The sequence below is a fragment of the Euwallacea fornicatus genome, chromosome 28, assembly GCF_040115645.1.
Source record: "Euwallacea fornicatus isolate EFF26 chromosome 28, ASM4011564v1, whole genome shotgun sequence".
Taxonomy (NCBI): Eukaryota; Metazoa; Arthropoda; class Insecta; order Coleoptera; family Curculionidae; genus Euwallacea; species Euwallacea fornicatus.
The window spans coordinates 2858255-2873988 of record NC_089568.1 but is presented as its reverse complement, the minus strand read 5'-3'; the positions used below and the strand labels follow the sequence as shown (position 1 = coordinate 2873988).

The 15734-nt window shown below is 34.0% G+C and overlaps 1 protein-coding gene and 1 long non-coding RNA gene across 2 annotated transcripts; one reads left to right on the top strand and one right to left on the bottom strand.

Annotated features, from left to right (window-relative positions):
- Window positions 1-5613: 5613 nt before the first annotated feature.
- Usp15-31 (Ubiquitin specific protease 15/31) lies at window positions 5614-15019 on the bottom strand. Its single transcript, XM_066297300.1, has 10 exons — window positions 14644-15019; window positions 13986-14499; window positions 11111-11320; window positions 10732-11056; window positions 10098-10219; window positions 9611-10038; window positions 9050-9560; window positions 7991-8181; window positions 7653-7932; window positions 5614-7583 (listed from the first exon to the last, which is right to left on the bottom strand). Exons 1-10 carry the CDS (start codon window positions 14883-14885, stop codon window positions 7515-7517), a joined length of 2892 nt encoding a protein of 963 aa, XP_066153397.1. The 5' UTR covers window positions 14886-15019; the 3' UTR covers window positions 5614-7514.
- LOC136347380 (uncharacterized) lies at window positions 11340-12194 on the top strand. The gene is made up of 2 exons (XR_010733487.1): window positions 11340-11658; window positions 11816-12194. It is a non-coding gene; the product is annotated as an uncharacterized lncRNA (long non-coding RNA).
- Window positions 15020-15734: the final 715 nt, after the last annotated feature.

Genomic DNA, 15734 nt, shown 5'->3' with positions numbered 1-15734 from the left:
AATGCGAGGATAAAGAGTAAGGGTTTAGGTTGCACTTTGTTTTCAGGTCTCATATAAATGCAGGGAGTATGGTACCTAAATTTTCGGTAATTTTTATGTAAATAATTAGCCTCTAAGAACATATAAATTAATCATCTGCATAAGACGTATCTCCTTTAGTTTCCTACATGAGGTTATTTGAATACCTATTTTGGTCATTTTCAAAAACGTCTTTAAATGAGGATCCATAAATTCACATATCCCATAGTATATTATAAAAACCAATGGAGATTTTGGGCAATTGAAAAGAAAAATTGTAATTGTGACGATATAAACGAGCAACATTCGATTTTCATAAAAACTAGTAGAGTACAATTTCTTTTATCTATATTGTCGCATACATAATACCAAACCACTTACAGAGCTTCAAGCCACCATAGCGATAAAATACCCATTAATTTAATTAAAAATGATAACTTTGCAACACGAGGAAGCAAAAAATGCCCACAAGACTTCTTTCATATGGCCCATGCAAAGATGAAACATGTAAGTCTGAGAGATAAACCGACGCACGTATATCGAAAAGTGAAATGATACGCGGCATAACATCTCGAGACCGGCCCATTATGTAACCCAAATTAGGAAAGACGCGGCCGGCCCTGATATGGGGCCATGCCCAAAATTCCAATCGATTTGCAAAACGAGAAATTGGACCGAAAAATTAATCATAAAGTGCTCTATATACAGGGTGTGACATATCACCATGGAAATATTTCAGGGGGCGGAAGCAGTCTGCAAGATCATAAAAAAATGCTAATAGATCCATGGTCCAAAAAAGCATCATTCCCAATATGCAGGGTAGCAAAGTTTCATATTGTGCATCTTTCTCAGGTATGCCTTAAATGAACTTTTTTTTACTTTCGTGCACCTATTTTTTTTTAAGATACACTACAACATAATGGTAAAATCGTCGATAGCCACATATAGAGTGATATGTTTTTTGTCATGTACTATTTTATGCTTTGTATTTTTTGAAACACTTTGTATGAATTCTGATAGCAAATTTACACTTTTTCAATTCGTTAGCTCTTTGGTATCTTCCAGTATTTTCGCACCTTTTATCGTTTTCGTAGAATTTATAACAATATTTATCGATGCAAATTAAGAATGTAAAAGAAATAAATTTTTTAAAAATTATCTGGCTCAGTTACTAATCATCTGAAGCAATTCGTAACATTTAATCAAATTTTATTAAATAAAAATAAATTTACACAAAAACAAAATTATCAAAAACTGTTGAAAATATTCGTCTCCTATTAAGATGCATGATTCTTCTCTTTCTCATAGACCAACAGTCTATCAAATAATCATGGAGTATTGCACATGATGTTAGAACGATAGATGGAAAATAGAATAGTGCATAAATCCACTATTGTATTTCGCAACTCCTCCTCTGAAGATCTGAGGTCTGATACACGAGTTACTTCAGGTATCCCTAAAAAAAAATCCAAACTATTCAAGGCGGGAGATTTAAGAGGCACTGAATTTTCGACAGTTTTTATAATCTTGTTTTCATTTAGATTTATTTTTATTTTAAGAAATTTGATTAAATATTACGAATTGCTTTAAATGGTTGATGACTGATTCGGATGAGCATTTTTTTCCTTCCTTCCCTGTACATTCTTAATTCGAATCGATTGATATTTTTGCAAATTCTACGAAAAAGGCGATAGATACGAAAATATTGCAAAAACCAAAGAACTAATCAATTCAAAGAGGAATTTAAATTTGATAACAGAATTTATACAGGGTATTTCAAAAATAGAGACAAACCGTAAAATTGTACATGGCCCAAAAAAATGTATCACCTTGTATATGAACACCGACTATTTTGATATTTTGTTATAAAGGGTCTTAAAGAAAATACGTGCAGGAAATTTTAAAAACTTAACTCAAAGCATACGTGATGAAAATGCAAAGTATAGAAAAAAATGTGATACTTTGTCACTCTGTATGTAGATCGAAAATGATACATTTTCGACCATAGGTCTATTGTCATTTTTTAAATTATTTTGAAAAGTATTATCACTGCCTGAAATATCTCCATTATGATTACCACCCTGTATATGAGAACGTCATACTTGTTCAATGGGATAATTACTGAAACTTTTGAGTCAATTTGCTTTTGAGACGGAGTAAATGGAGATGTGATCACATAGCATCTATTTCCTTGTCAACTCACACACGAATATGCAGTTATACAAATTTCGTTTACTTCGACCATCCTCAAGGTTAAAAAAGCTACAAATTATTCTCATAATTATGCGTTTCTTTATTCATTCATTCAAATCATTCCACGGTCTTCCTTTGTCGTGTCAAGTACATGGTTCATATATTATTTATTAGAGAAGTTTGCAACGCCTTCATCAAATTCCATTGTTCTTCCAAGCCGTTCCCAAAATAAATTTTTCTAGCTTCTGTGCATGCAAAAATATCCCAAAAAGTGAGACTAAATCGCGTATTTTAAAGGTCCGATTAAATGCCCATTCATTACTTTAAATTTGATTTTTTATCTAAATTTTGATACATCACATCTACATATCCGCCCACGATGTTTTTTTCAATTAGTAAATGCTCGTTTGGTGCCTGCAAGAAAGTGTCTGCGATGAAATCTGGTTCAAGACAATTCAGCAAAATCCGTATTGCGTAATGGGTGTATACCTAGATCACCCAGTTAAGTCGGAATAGTCATATTTTCTAATACTTTACTGCAACTTTCCTTGGGTTCGTTGATTGCAGCACGCGTAGGTCAACCGCATTGAGCATAGAAGCAGAAGAATGACCCATCTTAGTCACTAATGTAAATAAAATATATTTAGAACGTGAGTATTAATAATAAATATTACATATAACATTTTTGCAGCTGCCTTAAACGTTTTAACCCAATTTCAGAATCGTAATAAATTTTAGGTGTTACACAATCGTGGCGTATACATATCAGATCATTTTTAATGGGGATTATATCAATTTAATCAGGTGGGAATTCCACTTCTGTGAATTAGGTAGAAGAAATCTAACAAAAATGCGTGAAGTATAGGTCAGAAAAGTCACGATTATTTCTGCGACAAAAATGGGCGACGGAGGGCAATAGAAATTGAACGTTGGATATCGTTAAAAATAGGAAAAATTGAGTATTAAAAACCCTTCGGAATTTTTTCAATTTGTTCCTCTTCCAGGAATCCCCAAAATGTTTATTCCCACATTTAAGAAATTTACAGACGAATATCTCTGTACCGATGCTTTGTATTGAAGGAAAAACAACCAAAAACACTTTTTAGCTCTAAAAAAATATATAAGTACATTTTTAGGTTGTAGAGATTTTATATTAACTTCAAAATTTAGATCGTAATTTTTCGTTGCCTAGGAGTGCTTAGATTCGTGCCCCGAGCATCCATTTTTGAGATTGAAATCCACAGTTCTCTAAACAAATTTAAATAAAAAAAGAGCATTGCAGACCACACCATTTTATGATTTATTTGGAAAAAAAATTATCAATAGAAATCTAAAGCGCACTGAGAACGAATTCCTGATTACACCTAAAAGATGTCAGGAAATTCTCGAAATAGAAAAGTTGAAATTGTTTTAATATTAGCCGGAGAATATGGAAAGATATCAAAGAATGTGTGATTTATTTTTTCAACTTTGATACCCCGTATCTTGAAAACTAAACGAGCTAGAACACATGTTTTTAAAATTTTTCCATTTTAAAACTACTTGAAAAAACTCCCTGTGAAATGTCAGACGTTTATTCAATAACACCCTGTATGAAAAGATAAGGCAACCGGATATCTACATACACTTCCAGAGCCATTTGGGTCACGACCATATTACACGACCACTAAATAATTCTGTATTATCGATAATTACAAGAGGATCACCTTAAAGCTCGTTTTTATAGTGATTAAAAACTGTTAAATGCAGGTTCAAGAGTGTCTGGCGAGCGTAATTATTATTATTGTCAAACCAGTTGTCACCAGAAAAATTATCAAGAAAAAAAACTATATTCGTGTGTAAATAGATACAGCGCTTGGCATAGAGAACTATACTCAAATTTCGACCTAAATCGTACATAAACAATTACTTTAAATTAATCACTAAAAAATTACACAAGTCGCTTAAAAGAGAAATGGGGTCTTAAATTGTTTATGTTAGATCAACCTTTCAAATTAGATCAGCATCACATTAAAGTAAATTGCAATTATTACTGACACTCGGACACCTCGCAGTGGCGGAGAATAATTATGCGGGCCAAAAACATACACACAGTATTGTAGGCAAAATAAAACTCTACGCCGATGTACGTTGAATGATCAACTACCTGCATGCTGAGCTAAAGAAATAGGTTAATACTACTATACAGGGCGATGCCATAATTGTTAACCTCCGCAAATGCTATTGTTCTGGCACCTTTCAGCCTTGCTACCTTTCTTTGATTTGTTGAGCTACACTCACCCATATTTAAGAACAATAATTGAACCATCTGGTCTAATAAGGCGATTAATCAGTGCTACCTGAACAGGGCGACCTTGTTATTTTTCTTTTAACCCATTTGGGTCAATCGATATTGGTGTTGGGAAAGTAAATACGGTACCTAAACATAAACTAAACGAAACTAGACATACAGAGAATAATTTCTGTTAAGAGAGTGTGATGATTAATTTGTTACCTCATTTATGACAAAGGAAACAGTATTCTGGAGTTTTAAATAAGGTGCATGAAGGTGAGTGTGGGTGGTGAGAAAGTAGTTGAAGTAACAATAGAACAGTAAACTAGACTAATTTTTATATTTCTGTAGGATAGAGAACTTTTAACGCTTAAGGTTATGCAGAATGAATAAATAATCAAATGCAATTCAATAAGTCATTCAAGATTACTTGCAAAGCACTGAAGAAATCGAAACATCTAACCATAATTTCCATAAATCTATAAAAATTTAATTTGAATGCATTTTATAGCAGATCACTACAACTGCTCCCATATACTATTATATTTATATTCCTAGAATATTCCCTGTATATACTGTTAGGAGTGTTCAATATGTAATGTATAACTTTAAGTACTTCTGTGAAAGCGTAGAAGGTAACAGTTTTTTTTTAATCAATTTATTTAAACTCTACAGAAACTAAAACGCTAACAATTTTTTGCACCATATTATCAAGAAAACTAAAAAATAAATGAAATTATCAGAAATCTTTGTTTAAAGAAAGCTATTTATCCATAAAACAATGAACTGAAAATGCGCCGTAAAATAGTCAAACTGGTTTTTAATGCACTAATTCTCAACAATTATTTGATTAATTTTCTCATTAGAAGAAATAGATATACAGTTATTTGCCGAAAACACCCAGAAATGCATGTCTTAGTGAACGTCATCAAACACATGATAAAACGTGATCTATGATGCGATAAATTAAAAAACACTTCACATTAATTAAATTCGCGTATTTTTGAGAAAGTGGAAAACGCTTTTTCAGAATTAAATTCAGTCCGTTTCCCTAAAAAATGTTAACACCAAAACGGATTGATTTTCTGCATCTATCATTTGATTTACAAACTTAGTGAAGTAAAGACAAATTTTATACGATCTTCTCAATGATATATTTTTATTGGTGATGTAACAGAACAATAATCAATAAATATTAAATTTAAGGCACCAGTTTTACATGTTACAATAGTTACTTCTAAGATTACAAAAGCGTATAAAATACCTTGATTTTACACCCATTTGATTCGAATTGAAATTTATTAATAATTGAAATATCTTCATTTCTTTTCAATGAGTACCACCTATTTATCTCGAGATTATAACACTAAATACAGAATTTTTAAAATTGTTTAAATGTGTTTATAAATCACTCCTATACACAGTTTTACTAAAACACTATGAAGATATTTCTTGCACCTATTTGTTACGTACAAAGAATTCACTATTTCGATGTGTCCAGTGTCCTCCCGCATTTTTAGTCGGAAATTATTAGGCACACTTCGCTTAGACAGTAAATATAATTACAAAAACTTATCAAGAAAATGTTCAAAAAACCCTGTGTAAAATCCTATATGTACTTAAACCTAAAAGGGATTGTACGCGACTTACTGTAACACATAAAACCAAATAATAACGTGCTGTCAAAAACAATAATAATATTCAAAATTATTAGAATATAATAAAAATAAAATTATCTTTCTTTCGTAATGTAATATCACTTTTAAGGTGTCCTATAAGGCGGCGCTTTTGGAAAAGAAATACCTACATACAAAAATCGTGAATTCTAACAATAATCTTAAAACTTAGAGCCTGGCAGCACCTCCGAAATAAACTTTGTTAAACAAACGAACAAATAAATCTCTTGAAAACTGCAAGAATAATTATTATTAAACGAGTGCGAAGTGAAGCAAAGTAACTTAAAAATCCTTCTTTACAGGATTAACATGAAAAAATATGAAATATGATTTTTTAAGTTTTATAAAGTTGTGGGAAAAATTGACCAGAAGGGAGCTGTGTCGATTTGTTTAAAACAAGTCCTCCATAATAAAACTGGAACGTAGCAACATTGATTATAGATTGACCTTCTCTCTCTGTAACATCGTATCTACCACTACAGGCCGCTTTACAAATTGCAATTTTCCGAATTATACAGATACTCGAAAATTTCAAACAAATGCTGAAGATCATCCATTTTCACAGAGGCAGTATTTTCACAAACAAGTAAGTGTAGGTATATTTGCAAGGTTGACAACAGTGTTTTTTGAAGAAACAAAGGAAACAAAAATCGCAAACTGTAAAACCATTCATGTAAGTACTTGCCGAGATACATACATAAAAGAAGGTGGCAACGTTACTGTTCTTGCTACTATTGACATTTTATTGATTTGGATTAATTTCCTTCAAATCTAATATTTTTCGGACTTAAAACAAAATCGAGAATTTCTCAAATCTATCCAAAGTCCGAATGACTAAATACTTGACAGGAAAATTGTAGTTCCCTTCTATGAACATACACGATTTATTCAAAACCCTCACAGTAGTTTATATACACCTTTTATATCATACAAGGTTACTTCACTTACCCTGAAATAGGGTAAAAATTGTTATATGTAATAACACCATGTGTTCTGCTCTATCAACTGGCTCAATGCATAAATATTTTATAATTGCGTGTTAAGCATAATATTTCTCATGTTTATATGGGCAACGATGTTTAAAACTCATGGACAGACAGGCTACCTATTAGGGACAAAGTCGCTAAATTTTTAAGTTCATTGTTTTGAGTCGTTCTTCTATGTTGTGGAATGGAAAAATGTTTTTTCTAAAGAAATTGTCAAAACGTATTTTCACCATTCGTATTAAAACTCTGTTTTGCTTGGAAAAAAGGCACATAAACATGAAGAATAACCGTAAGCAATCGCATATACCACGCTCCCGATTCGGACAAATACTATTTACACGAAAATATACAATTTCCGAAAAGTTTTACTCATACTGAGTAGAGTATGGTGCCGCTTTCCTGAGTGGAGGCCGATTTTTTCATTGGTTGCGGAGACATCTGAAATCCACAAATTTGACATTAACCAAAACCTTTTCTTCATTAATTTTTTCAATAAAAGAAACTTACCCAATTTAATTGCGTTCGAGAAGCATTTTTCTCAATATCTGAATGTCTGTGTATTGAAGCAATCGTCGTGTAGACTTCGTTTCTCGAATTATTCGAATTGAGCCTTGTGGGCTCTCGCAAAACCACATCGATTCCCTCTAATTTAATACCTTCCGTTCTCAGAGTACTCAACACTGGAGGTTTCTTTGGAGAACTGGATAAAACCTCCGGAGGAGTGGGAGAATTAATGTAGACACTGGTGGTGTAAACAGGCTTCTTTGTGGATATTTCTGAAGAAGATCTGTGTGCAAAAAATTCTTTGAAAAAACAAACTGCTAGAAGGAACGTCCATGACTCACCGGTTCAGATTAAGGCTTAACGTAGGTGAGTTTCTCAAAGGTTCAGGCACTTTAATTTCCAAAGATTTCCTACTGCTGTAAAGGGTGTTTTGGCTGTTTCTGAGGGCGACCACCTCGTCAATTTTACTTTCTTTCTTGGCTTCGCAGTCTTCGGGTTTAGGATCGTCTTTGATTGATACAGTCTTTTCGATCTAACGAAGAAGTTATACATAAGTAAGAAATAATTTTGTTTCGTTTTTTGAGAAAATTAATTTGGAGTGAAATTAAGATTATTGAATCCTTAGTATCGTGGAACTAACAGTAACTAATGAAAATTAGTTCGCAAACCCTTTATCTATATCACACCATCACATCGGTTTTATTCCAGGAGATACTCGATACCATATACAAGGTGTTTCAAAACATGTCCAAGAAAATGAATGGTGCGATTCTTTGGCTTGTTATAAAAATAAAAGTTTCTATTAATATAGGTCTGCAAACGTACCGTTTTCGAAATACACGGTGTTAAAAAACAGTTTTTTTCCAATTTTTGACGATATCTCAGAAATTGTTCAAGATACAGAATTTAGATTTTATAAATCTATTATCATTAATATTAGTTACGTTTTGAGCTCGACTTCAATTTTTTTGCATATACTAGAGGCGGAGATTTTAGGATTGCGTGAAAAGTTTTTGCCCCTAATTGTTACGGCACTGGGAAAATTAGCATTTTAGAATCAACAATTGTTGAAAATGACCTCCTCCTATGGTAATGCAGACCTCCAACCCAAGTCTTAGCGACCGACGTACCCGTTCGAAAATTCTCGGAGTGTTGCTGATCGTATTGCAGGTTACAATAATCAGATTTCTCATTTCTTCAACAGTATTAACTAGTATAATGTAAACTAAACGTTTTAATTAACCCCACAAAAAAAATCTAATAGAGCAGATGTCGATTAACCTTAGCAAAGTCATGATATTCCTCTTTAAAAGTTAGGAACATTTAATGTTTGAATTAATAGTTTGGCACCCTCAACTGTTTTCTAAAAACTGAAAAACTCGAACAAAAAAAACATTTACCTTTTCCGCCTGCTTCACGAATTTGGGCGGCACAAAACGCGGCATTCTGGTCACCCAATGCTCGTTCCCCGAACCCACCGAGCTGGTACTCGCCGCCGAACTATTATTCGAACTGTTCCCCATGTTCCGCCTTTGATAGAATAAAATATAGGCACTGTTATTAACAAGTAAGGACGCCACATCGTTGGAGTCCTGGCTCAAATTCTTCACTTTGGCATCGTCGTACAGATACCACTGCTGGTCGTAGGGGTTCTTGCACGCGGCAGTGTAATGCCCCGTTTCTAGGTCCGTACCGTGGTGGTAACAAACGGCGTATAAATCGTAAATGTTCTCGCTACAACTCGAAGGTTTCCTCGCTTGTTTCCAAGGGGACCATCCGTTGATCAGCTCAGAATCAGGTATATTAGTAGGGTGTCGTTTTGAAGCTAAATGGGGGGACATGTCGAAACCGTACACTGGAAAATCCACCATGGTGGTGAGTTTTGAGGAGTGACTGCCTCGAATTGTGTGTCTGCAATATAATGATTTTGTGCTCACGTCTGCAGGAACTTTTCCACTTACTGTCTGAATCTCTTGAAGTGCACGATCAAAATATCGGGCAATGACCAAACATCCAAAGTTTTGACCACCGGCTGATACTGCTGACAATGGGGACACCTCCAAGCGTCCGTTAATGTTTCGGCTTCAGTATAGTCCCTCAAACACTCCTCCAGTGTCAAAGGAGCCCCACCTTGTAATGCTTGCGCCCTCAACATTTTAACGGTAGAATGTTCCTCAATAAGATCAACGTCGTCTGCTATAATGGACTTTTTGGCACTTTCAGTCCATTCCATGATTAGTTTAACGTGAGGTGGACCTCCGTCTTCACCGCACAAAGCCAGAGATTGGTCAATTGCTTCCATGAATAAAGGATGCTCCAACTGGGGCTCCAAATAACATGGGGGTTCGGTTTCGTTCCAAGCTGGGTCCGATATTCGAATTTTGAATATCTATGAAAATGATTGATATATTTAATTGTTCAAAACAAAAAATGATGCTAAAAACTTACTCCTCTGTGTTGAGAGGAAGTTAAAATATCATCGTGCAATATCGAAGCCATTTCCTTTAAAATTAGCTTCTGCAAGTCGTCATAGTTGGTCTCGCGAGACACTTGCATGGTATAGGGACTTCCTGCAATTTGCAAAAAAAAATTACTCAACTTTCCCTATTCAAAAATTGTACACCGATTATATTCAATTGTGCACGATTGTTGATGAATGCCTGGGAATGCTCGTGATAAAGTTAAAATCAAATAACACTTTCATGTGGTTCTGCAAGACGAGGCCTGAGAGGGGCGGCAATAAATACAGTCTCTCTCACTGATGTCGGTTGTGGTCTCTTCCTAATTGATTTCAACTGTATATGGAATTGTAACGACTATCAATTTATAAAGGGTGACGGTGATTGTTAAGGAAGGTATGAGTTTGTCATGGAATACATTAAGATTGTCGAATATTTTACAAGTACGTATTAATAAACAATACTTCTAAACTGATGCGGTTGTATGATTGTTACCTTGCCCTTGAGAGGAAAATTAACGTGCCACAAAACCGTTATAAATTTTTCTTTCACATATCCCATTTTTTTATATTGTAATTTCCTCCCAAAGAGAGAAAACTTGCGTCAGTAACAACAATACTTACCAAACTTCTGAAAATCCTCCCCAGTGGCTTTGACCACGTTAATCCAACACAGCAAAATATATGCACTGGTAGCGTCTTCATCTGTCTCTTTCAATGTTGCAGTTTCAATGCAATAAATTGAATCAATCTCAGAAATCATTCCTATAGATTGATTATCATTGAAAGCACGCATAAATCCTGAATCCCCTATTTCTGTAAGCAGCATGTTGGTCTTGTCTATAGACGTATCGGATTCCAATATGGCTCGCAGCTCTCCTATTGAGGCTCCTGAGGGTAAACTTAGCCCTATTTGAACTTGGCGAGGTTGCTGGGACGTGTAGACCACCTCAAAAAGGAAAAACTATTAAAGTTCTGTTAAGAGGTGGCTAGTGCCACTTACAGTGACATAAATGTTTTGCTTGTGAAACTGGGGCAGCTGCACTGAAATGCACTGAAACGGATCGAACGTGTTAGACTGAGTCCGACATCTCGAGCAGCTTAAAGAGGAACGATATTGAGCCTGGAAGACGCTCTGAATGAAGGAGTTGTTACACCGTCGATAGTTTTCCAAGGTTTCGGCAGCTATTACTTCATCGGGCCGGCCAGACGTCTAGACAAAGTAGAAGAATTCTCAAACATGTTGGCAAATAATAAATAAAGTTTATTTTGGTTTTTATTGCCAGGACGGTAATGGCATTGACTCTGCATCAGTTATTTTAAGTTCTGTCATTGAAGTAGTCATTATTTTTAGTTGCGGCCGCTGGGTAATCGTGCGTGCCAATAAATAATATATTTGTATATTAGGAGGTAAACTGCGTAATAGATGCAGTAGTTAGATTAAGTTTGGCTATCCAACAACATTACTGAAAATTTCTAACTTAGTATCAGTCATATTGAGTTTAAACCACACTCATAAAAGTGACTCTAAATTGAGTGTCTGCAGATTTGGTAATCCATTTGTAGTGATTTAGTCTGTTATAGTATAAAATAAACCCATTACGAACATTTTCAATTTATGAAACGATGTTTTTAAGCTTAGAAAATGCTCAAAATAGTAAAACAATATTTTCTAATGATAGTATTTTGAAATTATGACTGGTTATAGAAGCTACGATTATAGTGTGTGAAAAAGATGGTTCAATACCTTCACAGCCCTAAAAGAAAAAAAATTCCAAACTTATTATTATACATTTTTTAAACCTAATAAGAAGTTTATATTAACAATAACATGCAATTTACAAAAACTCATATTTTTAATGATACATGTTTTGAATCATCAACCAAATGAAATATTGTCCGAGTTCCTCCACCCATTTACTACCAGGTTCTCTAGGTCTTTAATATCAAAATCATACATCACTACCAACTTAGCACCAAATGAAGGTCATTTAAGCAACATAACATTGAAATAAAGTCGGAAAATAAAATGTATACAAACCCAATTTGTAATTACTTGCCACAATTAAAACATTTCCAATCAAGTACACTGCTATTTACTTTAATTCCAAATCCATTGCCTCATTAATATACACACAACATATGCAACCAATGGTAATTTATGAAAAGGAGCTTGTTTACTCAGGCAAATGCATGTAAATAAACCTGGAAATGAGTCAGAATCGATTTTGCAGAGAGAAAGAAGACGTTACGTTTCCTCATAAAATCACAAAAGAACTTTTGTGACCTATATAAACTTACGTGTAAACAATAAAATCTGAACGCTGTGTTTTAGTATTAATAAGAACCTCTGATAACCATTAGCATTTGATGAATAGCAGGATTAATCATGAGATTGGAATGTGCTATTGGAATGGGCTACAGAAATATTTTCACATTCCACAACTTGAATTTCGTAATGGCTATTCTTCAGGAGCAAACGTGGTTAAAAATTGCATATTTAGATATTTCGTAAGTTACAGTAAATAACTCAGGTCTATCAATAAATAGCATCTAATAATGAGACCTGTCACGCGAGAATGTGCGTGTATTTCTTCAATAAAATACTTAGAAAACAAGAAAAACGGTTTCCTTTCTATGATCAGATGATAAGTAAGCTAAACAAATTTTGAAATATTTATATAATTATGGCCAATGAAGACAAAATTTCAAGGTCTATTAACGAATTCATAACCATATTTAAATATTTATTGGGTATTAACAGTAGATAAGTTCTTGTGATTAAAAGTAGGAAAGTATTAATATATTGGGAACTTTCCTTAGAAAATTTTGTACACTTGTGCAAAATCAATGAAACTGGAAGGTGCAACAGTGTCACTGCAAACTCAACTTTCCACTGAAATGTGAATGTTTGCACATAGGTGACCGACCCAATCATTATCTGTGTTTATATTTCATAGTAATGGATAGCAGAAATCAATTTCAGGATACTTGATAAGAATTAGAAATTACTTTAAATATTAATATTTCTCACGCCTAGAAAATTATCACTTTAGTGTAGCATTAACGTTTTGCTTTTTCAGATAAAATACCATATACAATGAACAAAACTTTCTCATTTCTATCACTGCAAATGCACTAAAGACATCCTTGTGCTAAATTAGTGTCATCGACCATCAATTCGTATTTAATCGCGCCTCTTTCTCAGTAATTAGATCCCAATCCCAATGGGCTATTTTCGCAATTAATCGCATTAAATCCGCTGACACATCAGATACCTACAAAACCCACTCATGGATGGACATAATTGGAACATCCCATCGAACAACGCTGCGTATTTATAAATGAAAATTAGTGTGTTTTGGGAGCAAGGTCGTCAGAGGACATGAGCAAATTTTTAATCCTTAATTTTTAAGCTCTCATGGGCAATTTGTTTGTGACTGCATATTCGGAACTCGTCATCTATTTGGGGAACCGCTTTTTAAATAACCGCAAAATCAAACTCTTTCCCAGCTTTCAATCAGGGGCTAATGAATATATTAATTACTATATATGTGGTCAAGGTTCGAATAACCACTCAACTACACATAGTTACCTCGATTCAAGTACTGGATGACCATGTCTACGGTTTATTGAAAAATTTGTAAGATCCTGTTAAATTCTAAACCAAAAAGTACTGTCTAACTGTTTGGGAGGAGGGAGTCAGCCCACTCAAGACCTTGATGATATAAACGTTTCCTACTGAGGAATTATTGCATTAAATTTTAATTTGTAATTAAATAACTTCAAAGATTAGATTAACTGAACTCCTTGTCATTGAATTCTATATAGCTAAATTTTATTTGGTTCCTCCCTAATTTATAGAAATCTCAACTCACCTTAATACTCTTGTACTTCTTTTTTGAGGCAGTATTCAAATCTTCATGGACTTTATCGAGGAGCCACAGCAAAAATTCCTGAGCGTCATGCTGCTGGTTGCCCTTGTACTGTGAACCATGCCTTTCCAAAATTTGTTTAAAACTGGTACTTAACTCTGGGCAATACTGACAGGCCCACAGGGCTTTTAAAAGCATGGCCAATTGTTCAGTAATCTCCCCTCTAGTGCCAAATTTCTTTGAATTCAACTTGTTCCGCCTGGCCAGATCAATTTTGTACTTGTCAAGAACGAAATACTCGGCTAACACATCAGTATGGGAAATACACTGGATTACTGCATTGATGAAGCAAGTATTGCCCTGGTTTTTCAATCCTGTGACCCCAGGAGTGGCATCAGGGCCCCAGGTTTGGAATCCTACTGGGGGAACTCGATTGTTGTCAAGAGTTGGATTGATGCCTGGAACTCCACTGATGTGCTGAGCAATTTTGCTGATAATTTTCTTTATTGAAGGTCGGCTGTAATGGTATTGTGCCTCATTGAAAATTTATATGAAAATAATGAAAAGAGGCTATAAACGAGATTTGTGATGAATAGTTAACAGAATTAATCATAAATATTTCAAACATACTGTTGTTGCACCTTACAACAAGGTTACTCACCGAAACACTTTCTTGTTCTTCTCGCTGTCCCCGTTCACAATTTTAATATCGCGAGAGATATCCGATTCGTTATCATTAGTTTTCGGCCACCGTTTCGACATCCTGGCCGAGTTAAAGGGATTTCTAGGCAATGTAAAGGTTCGTTTGAGCGCTGATTCTTGGGCCCCGTTTTCAAGGGTCATTTCGACGCAACTCAGCAATTCTCCAGCAGATCTCGATTTCTCGAAAGATAAGTCACACATAGCACGTAACTCAGAGCATTGTTGAAGATTTCCTTTCGAAATTTTCACTTGAAAAAGGAAAAATACCCGAGAAACTTTCGACCGATTTCTCTTCTCGTCGAAGTCGTAAAAAAATCGGCTTTAGCTACGCTCAATTGACAAATGGCAACTAAAGAAAGACATTTTCCGTCATACGTCATCGTTCTATTTTAAATGTTGTCAACATCGCTCGTACACGCGTAATATCCATTTTTATCAATATGGCGCATATAGTAGTCTTATATACGTATAAAATAAAAATTTTGTTGGCGATTAAAGATCAAACGTTCTGTATTTTTTATTTAAAATTTTTCTATTTAATTTTGTCAAGCTAATTTCAGGACGCTCAGGATATTATTACCAAAATATGCAAGGTAGTTCAATTACCTTGATTCACTATATATATCTTCACAATTGCTAGAGTTAAAAAAAACAGTTAAATAGGACAGAAACTGCAATTTTTTGTGGTAAATTAATATTTAAAAAGCGTGTTTTGTCAAATTTCATTTGAAATATGAAATATTAAGGAAAAACCAAAATCGGTCAAAATGTTTTTTCTAAAATAAATTTTAAACGCTCAATTTTACAGAAAATAACTTACTAGTAATTTATAGTAATTATAATAACTGTGTATCGTTATATAGTACCTTGCATGTTACCTAATTATTTATAAATAGTACAAATTTCAAAATTGGGTACATCGTTCTAATTAAACTGATCATAAAAATTATCACCTCTTTTAAAAATCACAAATACTATGATAGAATAAAATATGATCAATAAAAAAGTGCTCACAATATCATTTATATTAATTAATAGTTTGGAAATTAT